The sequence below is a fragment of the Hibiscus syriacus genome, unplaced genomic scaffold (assembly GCF_006381635.1).
Source record: "Hibiscus syriacus cultivar Baekdansim isolate YM2019G1 unplaced genomic scaffold, ASM638163v2 tig00110328_pilon, whole genome shotgun sequence".
Taxonomy (NCBI): Eukaryota; Viridiplantae; Streptophyta; class Magnoliopsida; order Malvales; family Malvaceae; genus Hibiscus; species Hibiscus syriacus.
In genome coordinates, this window is record NW_024062685.1 from 6,702,429 (window position 1) to 6,715,666 (window position 13,238).

Consider the following 13,238-nt stretch of genomic DNA (forward strand, 5'->3'; position numbering starts at 1 on the left):
CAAGTCGAGGCCCAGTTCCGGGGCCCAACCGAAAGACGGTTGCGACAGCTTGGCGACTCCGCTGGGGACCCAGGTAAGTGAGTCAGGCTAAGGTAATTTCCAGTTGTCTTTTTAACGAAAAGGGTAAGTTTGAATTTTAAGGTAACATTTCGATCCTTTTTACTTACTTTTGATTATATTTTCGAGTAAATAGTTGTACTAATCGTTTTCTCATGATTTCAGCCTTCAAATCATTTTTCACTTAAGGCTCTATACCCGAGCTCCAAACCCTGTTTTAAATGGAGGTGAAAGTGACGCATTCGTGTGAATTTATTCACCGCATATGCCTAGCAAGTAGCATTCGGGATTCATATACTTTATGTCTTCGTGTGAATTTATTCTCTGCATAGACATAAGGGAATGTGTCCTCTCGAGTTTAACTTAGTCCACACAAGCCTGTGATGGGTTTAGAACTAAGGGTCTGACAAGCCCAAGGGGGCACCGGCAAGGAGAACTCGGGTACCGTTTTTTAGAACCTAAATCGGGGGACTATGGAGGATTAGAGCCTACCCCGAAACCACATTCCAAAACCTAGGACATTTTTACCCTAACCATGTTTCTTTTTTTCTTTCCCTTTCGTACTTTATATTTATTTATTTATTTTTATTGTACTAATTGTTTTCCTTTGTATTTATTTTCCTAGCATTTGCATCATAACAAGAGGTCATTGATCCCTAAAAAGGTATTTGTTACACACAAAATAATTTGAACTAATGGACAAAGGGGTTGTAATACAAGAGATGAAAATACAGAGGACAGTCTACAAGGCGACTATGCATCACATCCAATTCAGAAGACGTGATGCCCACAATTGAAGAGTATATCACTCTACTACGTTATAAAGGACTCAGAATGAATCAGGTCTACATCAAGCACAATGAAGGTCTATCTTGGAAGAACTAACTGGCAGAGGTTGCAGGGGCAAGATGAAGGTCACTGATCTTGGGAGTCCCTTCAAAGACAACAATGGATAGCTGAAACTGGAGACCATTGCTGACAAATTCATGAAACGGACAAATGAACTTCACATAGTTTCTATCGATTAAGGGCTCCAATGACGTATTCATGCTCAACAAAAGATAAATGCCCGAGATACAGTCATTTGAGACTTCTTGGGCCCGTACAAAAAGTAACTCAACATTTGCACGGTTCATCCAGAGAAGCCGGAGCGGTTCGACAGGTTATTCAACCGGTGACAGACGAAGGCAGAAGACTGGTCAACTGTCGGAAGTTGTCATGATATTTTTTGTCTCTTAAAAGATAAAACATTTTTGTCCCCAATAAGGATTATTTATAATAACAGACACATTTTTTGGATCAATGCCTCGAACATTTCATGCATCATGCATTCTTGCATATTATGCATTATTTTTATTTTCTTTCTCATTTTTTCATTTCTAACACGAGATGTCTCATAGAGGGAACAAACAAGCTTTGAACGCAAATTGAAGATTACCTGAAGCGTGTTTGAAGATCCACAACGATGAATGAGATACTAGCTCTTGTTAGTAAGATCGAGAAAATTCAAGAGCAACTCATTAAAACCCAACGAGAGATGATTGATCAAACAAGAAGATTTCAGAATGAATCCAGGGAACAGATGGCCAAGTTGATGGACATGATAAATGTTGTGATCCATGGAGAGAAGCCACTAGTGGATCCTATGAATGCTGATGATGAAGCTGAAATGATAATGACCAGAGGACCTGTTAAAAAACCAGATATTTCAGGTCCGCCCCAAAAACCAAATGTGGTTATAGAAGGTTCCCCTAGGCCAACCGTGGAAAATGAGCATTCCCTTGTGAGAGATAAGTTTCACTCAAAGAAGAGGGTTATAGAATATGACCGAATGTTGACCAAGAAAGCCAAGAAGGATCAACCTCTCATAATTGGAGGTTCTACCCCTTTTCAATCATCAAAACAGGACACTCAAGTTCTATCTATGAAGTCATTACCCAGTAGTCTCTCGTCATGGGGACTAAATGAGAAGGAAAACAAAGTGCAGGGTTTTCAGTTCCCTCCCTTCCACTTTTCACTTGAAAAATTACGTTCAGCCAAATTGATTACACCGGGATATATCCAACCACAATGACCCCTGAATGAGAAATGAACCTACAAGGAGATTCCTTGGGTAAACCAAGATGGAACCCCGGCTTGTTCAGCTAAAGTTCCTGGAGACTTTGAGGATCCTTTAGAACAAGAAATCCAGAAGAGCAAGGTAGAAGACTCAGAAGTTGTCAATTCAACAGAGAATGCCTACGAAGAACATCCGAACACGAGGGCTTCCGTGAATGTAATCCGGGACTGGCCTGTGGGTTAGAGAATGGATGGGGCAGTTATAGCCAGGAAGAAACCTCAAACTACTTCAACAGAGGATTCCTATGAAAAACCTAAGGTACAGGAGGATCGAAAAAAAAGAAATCCAATTAAAGGAGCTTTCATGAATGTGGTCCGAGATTGGCCCGTGGGATTAAGAATCAATGGAGTAGACGTAGCTTCAACACCTATATCAGATTTCCTGAAGGCAAGAGGGATTATGGACAGCTCAGGAGAATTGATGAATATTACGCCCATCACAGCTGCAATATGTGTTCGGGATCCAACCAAAACTATCACCACCAAGGAAAATCATTTTGGATCTAAATTTGGGCCCAATTTCCAGCAACCAGGAAAGGAAATACTGATAAATTACGAAGAAGTGAGATTTTCCCTGGAAAATGACCCGGAGGAGGCAGAAATTGATGTGTCTGAGGGTACATCAAAAAGAGCCCCGACCAGTGAGGAGTGGGGAACCAGCGCAGATGAAAGCCCTAATCCAACTAGTGGGGCACCCAAATGAGGCCTTATTCCATTTCGTGGCATCCTGTTTGAAATTGTTTTTGAATTTTCTCATATTTGGAACTTGTTTTTTAACTCTTTTTGGATATTTAAATGAAATTATGTTGAATGTTGAACCAAATTTACAACTTGAAATTTCTTGAATGTCACATGAATTAAAATATTTTTAATAATTGAGGTTGTAAATCTTTGACAAATGACAAGATTGAACCCTGCAAAACAAAGACCCCTTGGTCCTAATTTAAAAGATACATCAGACTACATGTTCTTCTCTTACAGGGACCGAACTAGTTTTTTCTTCTCATGAAGAGTCCATCAAAGGTTTGGTATTCAGGTATGTGTTAGGAGCGAACAGAATGGGGCAACTAGCACATGAGATTGCAAGACTAATTGGTTTATACTTTTTTTTAAGACGTTCAGTGATGATAATGATCTTCACAGATGAAATAGTCAAGTAAGCAAATCTATTTTAGGTCAGTTGTTTGGAAATTGAACTCTAAAGATGAGATTCATTGACTTTCAAAAACACCTAGACTATAACAGGTTCTTCTAGAAAAACTTAAGAAATTGTATCTGTATACCCAGATTATAATATTATATATATACAATAAAGCTTGAGTTGTCCCTCTAAAGCAATTGGTTAAAAGCCCCGGCTTTATGGATAATATTCAGCTAGCCTGATAAAGGCGATTATACTATACAATAAAGCTTGAGCTGTCCCTCTAAGGCAATTGGTTAAACACCCCGGCTTTATGGATTCAGCTAGCCAGACAATGGCAAATTTAAATAAGGAGTTTCGGTAAAAATGGACTAAGTGAGTTAAGGAACACCTGTTATAGTCAAATACACACGAGCACTCAAGAATCTCACTTTTATGCCGATATTTCTGCACTACCTTTGTTAGAGGAGCTTACAAAACTTGAACAAATGGAAGATTTCAGAGAACTGAAACAAAAGTATTCTGAAAGGTCTAGCCATTGATTATGCTAGTTGTGTCACTTTGTTCGACTTCGATCAAAATGTCAAATCAAGAAAAAGGGTATGCCATGATCTTCACGATGACTGAATCGATGAAGAACACCTTAATAACCCATCTCTAAACCAACTTTTCGATCTTGATATTTGTCAAAAGTTTGCAGCTATCAAAGATTAAAAGAGCATTTGATTCTTTTGATATCCAATAAACTCTTGTTTTATGATTTGCTTCAATTCTGAAACCTAGAAGGAGATAATATTTTCCAAAACTACTTTTGGTATTTTTCAAAATTTTGAAAATTCAAAGGAAGAAAAATATTTTCAAACAAGATGAGTTTTCTGGAAGCATGTCTTGGAAATCAACGAATATCTCTCTGAAGCTCAAGATTGAAACTAGGGCAGGAGAAGCCAAATTTTTTGGGGGTAAAATTTGATAGGGGAAGGAAGACAAATTGTCTTAGGCTGAGGCTTGCAAGAGTACACCCTGGTGGAAATAAAGACAAACTGGGTCAGAAATGGAATGAAGATTGCTCACGCAATTATTCCCTTCACAGATCAACATTCTGTTTTAAGCATATTGAAGAATCCAAGATCAAGAATCAGAAATTCAAGATTCTAGCATCAAGAGTCATCAAGGCTGACAACAACGGATTGAGATTTCTATCCAAACCCTAAAATAACATGTTTTGCATATACATTTTAGGCATACATAAGAGCATTGCATCTATAGCATCGCATATGTGCATAATTTTGCAGATTCATGCTAGAGTCAATTTTAACTTCGCAGCGAAGGATATTGAGCTCAGAATGACACAATTTGCTCGAGAGTAGATTTCAACTTCATGACGAAAGATATCTAGCTCGAAGACCAAACTTCACAATAAAGGGGGTCAGCCACGGTTTCAACTTCACAGCGAAGGGAATCGTGTCCACCCGCAACATACACTACTTGGATTTCAACTTCACAACGAAGGATATTCAAGTCAAGGCTCAACTTCACGACGAAGGGGCCACCCACGATTTCAACTCCACGACGGAGGATATCGTGCCATTTGAGGCTCAACTTCACAAAGAAGGGGCTTCCCAATTTGAGAGCCAATTTTAACTTCACCTCGAAGGATATTGGACTTAAGATAGCACAAGCTCAACTTCACAGCGAAGGGACGGCTGACTGTCAACATCCCAATTTCAGAGCCAATTTTAACTTCACAACGAAGGATATTGGACTCAAGACAGCACAAGCTCAACTTCACAGCGAAGGGGCGGCTGACTGTCAACAAACAACTTCCCAATTTCAGAGCCAATTTCAACTTCACAACGAAGGATATTGGACTCAAGACAGCACAAGCTCAACTTCACAGCGAATGGGCGGCTGACTGTCAACTTCCCAATTTCAGAGCCAATTTCAACTTCACAATGAAGAATATTGGACTCAAAACAGCACAAGCTCAACTTCACAGCGAAGGGGCTGCTGACAGTCAACAAACAACTTCCCAATTTCAGAGCCAATTTCAACTTTACAACGAAGGATATTGGACTCAAGACAGCACAAGCTCAACTTCACAGCAAAGGGGCGGCTGACTGTTAACTTCCCAATTTCAGAGCCAATTTCAACTTCACAACGAATGATATTGGACTCAAGACAACACAAGCTCAACTTCACAGCGAAGGGGCGGCTGACTGTCAACAAACAACTTCCCAATTTCAGAGCCAATTTCAACTTCACAGCGAAGGATATTGGACCCAAGACAACACAAGCTCAACTTCACGACGAAGGGGTGGCTGATTGTCAAATTCATTCATAGTCAATTTCAACTTCAGGACGAAGGATATTAGACTCAAGACAACACAAGCTCAACTTCACAGCGAAGGGGCGACTGACTGTCAACAAACAATTTCCCAGTTCCAGAACCAATTTCAACTTCACGGCGGAGGATATTGGACTCAGAGCAATACAACTTACTTGGATTTCAACTTCACGACGAAGGATATCCAATTCTCAGGCTCAACTTAATGACGAATGGGCCACCCGCAGTTTCAACTTCACGACGAAGGGAATCGTACACACAAGCAGTATCCATCTCTAGATTGGATTTCAACTTCACAACGAATGATATCCAACTCAAGAAAGGAGTGGCTGTCAATAAACTTTCCAGTTTCAGAGTCAAATTCAACTTCACGGCGGAGGATATTGGCCTCGAAACAACGAAACTTACATTGGATTTCAACTTCACGACGAATGATATCCAATTCTCAGGCTCAACTTCACGACGAATGGGCCATATACGATTCTAACTTCACAAATAGATTGACCCAACTTGAAACAAATTTTGTCTCTCTTGAGACAGTTTCCCTTGAAACAATTTTTTGTCTCTCTTGAAACAAAATCTTTTAATCTATTTTCCTTTAAACAAATTTCGTCTCTCTCGAGACAGTTTCTCTTGAAAATTTTGTCTCCCTTGAGACAGTTTCTCTTGAAACACAAAATCTTTGAATTTATTTCCCTTAAAACAAAATTTTGTTTACCTTGAGACCGTTTCTCATGAAACAACAAATATCTTTGAGATCGTTTCCCTTGAAATGAATTCTTTCTCTTTTGAGATAACTTCTCTTGAAGCATCATCTGAATCATGTCATTCAAATCAGAGGCAAATCAAATTTATATCATAGCTCGAGGCAAGAAGGGCTACATATCAAAACTGACGAGTTTGATTCTATTCAGCTCGATGCCGCGTCAACTACATGGTGGAGTCTAGGAACTACTTCCTAATACTCTGAGTTCGATTTTAACTTCACGACGAAGGATTTCATGCTCAGAATTTTCCAGTCCGACTCAACCTCACGACGAGGGAGTCATTTCATATTTCAGTTCAGATTAGCAAACCTATCTTCATGTCGGAGTTCAACTCTACGAAAGAGGGCATTCGATACGGACGAAATCTGTGTCTTTTAATCTTTGCTCTATTTCCGTTACACGAAAATGAGCAAAGAGGGGCAGCTGTAGACACGTCATTTCTGTTATATATATTTTACACATTATACTGATTATATATATATATATATATATATATATATATATATATATATATATATATATATATATATTTATTTGTTGTACAGGTCCAAGACCAACAAATCAGGGACAAGGCCCAACAATCAATAACCTGTGGCCTAGCAAATGAAACACTCGACCCACATCAGTACGCTATTGTTTTTGGAAACCCTAGCATCATCCCAGCGCCGCAATGACTCATCACTCGTGACCGAGACTTCCACAGCCGCATGATCCGGCCCTCCAGCAACCCGAGCTTCACGTCGGTTTCCTCGGAACAGTCCAACAAGAAAACAAGCACAAGTGTTAGTGTTTTGTTAGGATTTAAACACCTAAAAATAGGGTATTCGAAGCCCTATAAATGAGATGTAATCAAACGATGTAGGGGGAGAGACACGAAATAGACACTGTTTTTACAGGAGACACGAGATCCACACACAACATTACACAATTTTACACACGAGGATTAAGCACAAAAAATACACAAAACTCAAGCGCTGTAAAAGCATTCGAAGCACTTCGAAACAGGAAATAAAAAGAGGTATATTTTTTTTACCTTTCGTTTCGGTTGGCCTTCATTGCATGCATACTATCTCGCTTCGATTGAAACCCAAAAGAAACAACACCAAGAGGGTTCGGCCGATGAACTCTAGGGGACGGTTCGAGATTTTAAAACCCATATCTAGCCTCCCCTGAGGCCACCTTGCAAAAACGAAACTCATTTTTAAAACGGGGAGGGAAAGAGCGTTTGAAAAAGTAATTTTTTTTAAGTTTCGCCGCCGATAACCGGTGGCCGGCGCCAGTCAACGGCGACGGAGAGATGGCGCACGGTGGCCGGTTTCTGGGTTTGGTCTGACCCACGGCTATGTTCTTGATATCTCAAGAACACTTGAGAGCAAAATGAGAGAAAAGGGAGGGTTATGATTTTGAGAGAAGAATGAAGTTTTAAAAAAAATGGCTTATACCAAAACCATCAGGCCGCCCGACCCGACCCAGATACGGAAGGGTCCGCGTGTTTTGTCTTTAAAAAGGGGTAAACTATTCTTTTGGTCCCTCTGATGTTTAAAACATTTAATTTTGCCCCCTAATGCACAATACCAACGTTAATTGTCTTTCAAATTTGGCCCCAATTTTAGTTTTTCTTTTATATTAGTCATTTATTTATTACATGGATATTTTTCATTCTTATTATTACGTATATATATATATATATATTTAATTATTTTCATTTGGTTATTCTTTTTTTATATTCTATCGTTATATATATATACTTTTAATTTTTTTAATTATTTTTATTTTGACCATTTTTATTACATCATATTATATATATTTTTTATTTTTATTTTATTTTTATATTTTTTGGGACTTTTTCCTTATATATTATTTTTATATATATATTTTTCTCATATTTTTAGATATTTTATATTATGTATATATACACATATTTTATTTGTATTTTTTTTCACTAATATCCTAATACCAACGTTATATATAATTTCTTCCTCACATTTTTTCTTCCTAGGCCCCCATGTCCCCTCTTTTTGACTTTGATTTTTTTTGTCTTCGGTGCATTAATATAGTGGGGACTTCCCTTTATTTTGATTTCTTTATTATTTTCTTTATTTTGCTTTCGTTTATTTTTTCCCCTAACATTATATATACACACATTATTTTTACTCATTTTCTAATTTTTTTTACTTTTTTTTCTTGTTTTTTATTCCATTAATTTTTTCTCCTTTATCTTTGTTTCTTACCATTTTATTTATTTTGTTTTTATTATTATTTTTTTACTTGTTCTATTTTTTATCCTTTTTCTTGTTTTGTTTATTATTTTATTTGTGCACTTGTTTTCTTAATTCGATTTTATACTCCACTACGAATCTAACATTTTTATCTTTTAAAGGTATTTCAATTTATCAAAGGTAAGTAACTTGGATCGATATTTTACCTTTTAATTTAAATTACAATTTTCTTAATTTAAGACAACTGGAAATTACGTAGTACCGAAAGGGCAGTTGAAGGGTGCTAACCCTTCATTGACTGTAACCGACTCCCGAATCTGACATATTTCTGGTAAGACGCAGACCAAGTAAGAAATAAGGTATCCGGTCAACCCATTTTGTTTAAAATAAATGATCGGTGGCGACTCCAATTCGTTTAATCCAAGTCAATACCCAGTTCTGGGGCCCAACCGAAAGACGGTTGTGACAAACCTAACAAAGTTCTTTTATTTATAATAGTACAGGGAATATATGTAAATAGATCCGTTGAATTCCAGCTCATTAGGATGACTCTATAATCAACGGAATTAAACTTAAAAGTTCTTCCCATACATATTCTGGCTTGATCAAAGCCTTGTAACCAGGAGATCAATCCCAAATTCAGGCTCCACCACCAAATTCATGAAGGGAGAATGTATATATTTTGGTGAAAGAGTGAATGCAAAGTTGGATAGCATATGAACGAGAAATATTTTGAGCTCCATCATGGCGAAGTGTTGTCCTATGCACGTATGAGGCCCTGCACCAAACGGCATGTAAGCATATGGAACCTTGCATGCCCCACTAATCCCATCGGCAAACCTTTCTGGGATGAACTTGTCGGCGTCGGGACCCCATAGATCCGGGTCTAGGTGCAGCGTTATCAGTGATACAAAAACACCAACTCCTTTGGGAACGTTAATGCCTCCGAATTTCACGTCCCCCAGTGCTTCCCTAGGTACAATGGCTGCCGGCGAGTATAGGCGGAGCGACTCGTTGATCACCATTGCTAACTGTCATAGGTTTAAGGTTTAGAGTTTAGGGCTTAGGATTGTTGAACTTGAATGCATAGGATACTTACAGTTTTCATCCTGCGGAGCGTGTCGGCATCCGGCAACAAACCTCCACAATTTTCAAGAATCTCAGCACGAACTTTGTCTTGCCACTCGGGATAAAGGGCCAATAACATCAACGTCCACGCCGCGGACACTGAGGTGGTCTCATAGCCGGCGAAGTATATGTTCTTGCAATTGTCGACGATGAAGCTGTCGGTCTGCTGCCCTAAATCACTTCTTTCTGCACTTTCAACGATAATTTGTAAGAGATCCTTCTCCGGATTTGATTTTGCTTCCTCTCTTTCCTTCACCACCTTCAAGATTAAAGCCTTGATTTCCTTCTCCAGTCTCCAAATTCTCCTGTTGCTCTTTGTTGGCAGGTATCTGCATATTTTCAACCCAGTGCATGTTTGATAAGATTCTTGGTATACAAAAATTTTATATCATTAATACATGTATGTTGGACTGAAAGAACATTTATGGATCCACTAGAAGGAAAAGAACAAACCTCATTCCTGGTATCCATTGGAGCAAAAGAACCGGAGCCAAAACGTCCTGTAAATCTCTAAGCTTAAGGAAAATTTCTTTGCCTTGAGCATAATTGGTTCCAAAGCAAGCTTTTAAGAGAACATCTCCTGCAAAGCTTCTTGTATAATCATCGATCTTTAGCTCTGCAACTCCTCCTCCTTTCTCGATCTTTTCATTCAATGCATTGGCAACCATAAATGCCGACTCCTCCATTAATTTTCGCATTCCCTGCACACCGCTTAATATTAATTATTTATTTCATAAATGCATAAATAAATAAATATAGGTACCAACATTCAAACATGATTCTATAAGCCTTGATTAAATTGTTAATTGACGTATCTTATCCATAATTTTGGTCATTGATGGCTTCTATATTGATTAAATTGTTAATTTGTTTGATGTGGCAGTCAATGAGTAAATGATATCGTTGTAAAGGGTCTTGATTGATATTTTTAGAAAATGTATAGATTATAATTTATAAAAATTTAAGAATATATGTACCATAATATAAACATATCAATATTTCTATGGTATAAATATTAATAAAAATAATATATAATAGTTAATATAATGTTTTAAGAGTTTTAAAATCTTAAAATTATTAATGTAAAAGGATATTTATATTAAAATAATACTTTGAATAATAATATTTTGCTTTTAATATTAACGTAATAATATAAATATTATTGTTTTTTTATAAATATTATTGTTAAATTTAAACTATTCAAATATTGGAATTTTATAGTATGGTGATAAAAGCTTTTTTTATTAAAAAAATTAATTCTGGTGTAACTACTAATAAAATATTATTTTCTCATCTTTTCAAACAGAAACATAGAGATAAATATTAAAACATTATTTAACTTATTTATTAATAAAATGTTAATAATATTTTAATTCCAAATTTCTTCGGTGGTTTTAGGCTTCTAGCGAGAGGAAATAATATTTTTTTATAAAATTTGAGTTTGAATAATTATATTCGTAAGGTTTATATACATTATCAATAAACTAAAAATTTAAATAAATATTATCTTAGAATTACCTCACACTATTTTAAAAAAAAATTATTTAAACTCTGTAAACCGTAGTATTGCTAATTTGACTTAAAAGTAGATTTTTCAAAAATAACTGAAAATGAGTAAATATTTTTCATTAAAGTACCTAAAAATTAACATATATATATAATATAATCATTTAATGTCCTATCAGTAAAATGATTTCACGAGTACCCTTACAATCATAACAAGTATTTTATTCATTTATTTTTAAAAATATTTTCGACAATTTTAAAAATATTTATAAAATTAATTTTCCAATAATATTATATTCTACATACTTTTACCGAAACATTTTCTAAAAAAAATCATGTATTGTCGAATGTAAACAATACATATTATTTTTCAAAATTTAAATTAAATTAAATTAGTTGACCCTATTCCCATATGTAATGGGGTAAGGGGGAGGTAGGGTAGTAGACTGCCCCCAACGCCAGATTGAGAGTAACTTCCGTGGAAGACCTCCGTTATGAATTGCCCTCAGTGGGATTTGATCCCACGACCACAAGGTTAAGAACCTTGTGCTCTATCAACTGAGCTAGACAAATAATTCATTTCAAAAAATATCAATAATATTAATATTTGTATATAGTTTTTTTTAAAATTCATAATATAAGGCTATCATGTGCTTAAAGTTTGGGTTTGAGTCCTTCAATTTTTTATTCCAAATGGAGCTTGAAAATTTTAAGATTACAAACTTTCGAGTTGGGTCGAGCTTTAGTTTTTAATTTTGAGTTTGAGTCAATTTCAACAATTTTAAACTCGCGAGTTTTAGAATCAAATCGAACTTATTTTTAAAATTTTCAAATCGAACTCAATAATACTTTAGCTCGACAACCCTAAGCATGATACTATCGGTGTTGTAAGCTTATACCTTGACCTTGTCCACGAATAATTCAGGAGCAAGGATTTTCCTTTGACGTGCCCATACACGACCGCTGGACGCAATAATGCCTTCACCCAACATAGCATCGTAATGATGATGGGTTGGTCTTCCCAACTCAAATGAAGTGCATGTGCTCAATTCCTTCAATGCATTCGGGTGGTTCATGTGCAATATCTGTAAGTTCCCAAGCGAGAACACAAATGACGGACCTGTCCAAACAAATATATGAGACGAAAACATGTTATCAATAGAAAATATAAATATAATATCTAAAATATATAAAAAAAATTAAATTTTCTCCTTCGATCCATCCATGATCTCTAAAGAAATTTAAGCAGTTCATTGAAAGTATTGGATAAGGTATATTCACATAAAGATAACCCTAAACAGCATACTAAAATGGCAAAAACGCATACCGTACTGATTTCTCCATTTAACCAGAAATGGAAACACAAAAGCAGCACAGTTGTGTGTTAAAATTTGCTGTCCTTGTTGAGGCCTCTTTGAGTTCTTAAATTTAAGGCTCAACAAGTCCCACATATTCCCAAGCAAGAAGGAATGTGGAGGACCTTTGATCCCTTCCTTCTCAAGCTTTGAACGAAGCCGTTTTGGCTCCAATACCAGAGCATTGAAGAGGCTTGCAAGGAAGCTAAAGCTTACAAGCAATAAAATAGTAAGCAAGACATTGATAAGCAGTGGTTCCATGATAATCTTAGCTTCTTAGTGAAAATGCAAGTACTCTCTCTTTAGATATATAGGGCGAGTTACTTCAAACCCTATTAATTTCGTACTATCCAATACCAGAGATGGTTGCACCTAATCTGCAAATAATTGAAGAATATTAAAGATAGGTCTTTGTCAGTTGATAATAAATTGGGTGAATTATCATAGGGATAATTGGTATTTTGGTCCTTAGGTTATTCCTAAAACTCAACTATAAATAAGTTCCCAAAATTATTTTACCTGCTGATTTTGGGGTCTTAAACCCGTCCAAATAAGGAAAAGGGGAAATTATGACATAGGTCCTTGGGATTTTGTTTACTTTCT

The 13,238-nt window shown here is 36.4% G+C and overlaps 1 protein-coding gene across 1 annotated transcript; it reads right to left on the reverse strand.

The window, feature by feature from the left end:
- Positions 1–9,082: 9,082 nt before the first annotated feature.
- On the reverse strand, positions 9,083–12,899 carry LOC120118709 (cytochrome P450 714C2-like). The gene is made up of 5 exons (XM_039138711.1): positions 12,608–12,899; positions 12,180–12,400; positions 10,228–10,475; positions 9,746–10,103; positions 9,083–9,677 (listed from the first exon to the last, which is right to left on the reverse strand). The coding sequence occupies exons 1-5, from the start codon at positions 12,894–12,896 to the stop codon at positions 9,252–9,254; spliced, it is 1,542 nt and encodes a 513-aa protein (XP_038994642.1). The 5' UTR covers positions 12,897–12,899; the 3' UTR covers positions 9,083–9,251.
- Between the last annotated feature and the right edge of the window lie 339 nt (positions 12,900–13,238).

Bases quoted from the DNA above. Each gene is read 5' to 3' on its own strand.
- LOC120118709 (XM_039138711.1), bottom strand. From the start codon at position 12,896: ATGGAACCACTGCTTATCAATGTCTTGCTTACTATTTTATTGCTTGTA. The intron at 12,401-12,607 runs GTATGCGTTTTT...TTGTTTGGACAG, and splicing joins TAAATGGAGAAATCAGTACG to GTCCGTCATTTGTGTTCTCG. The intron at 10,476-12,179 runs GTATAAGCTTAC...AGCGGTGTGCAG, and splicing joins TATTCGTGGACAAGGTCAAG to GGAATGCGAAAATTAATGGA.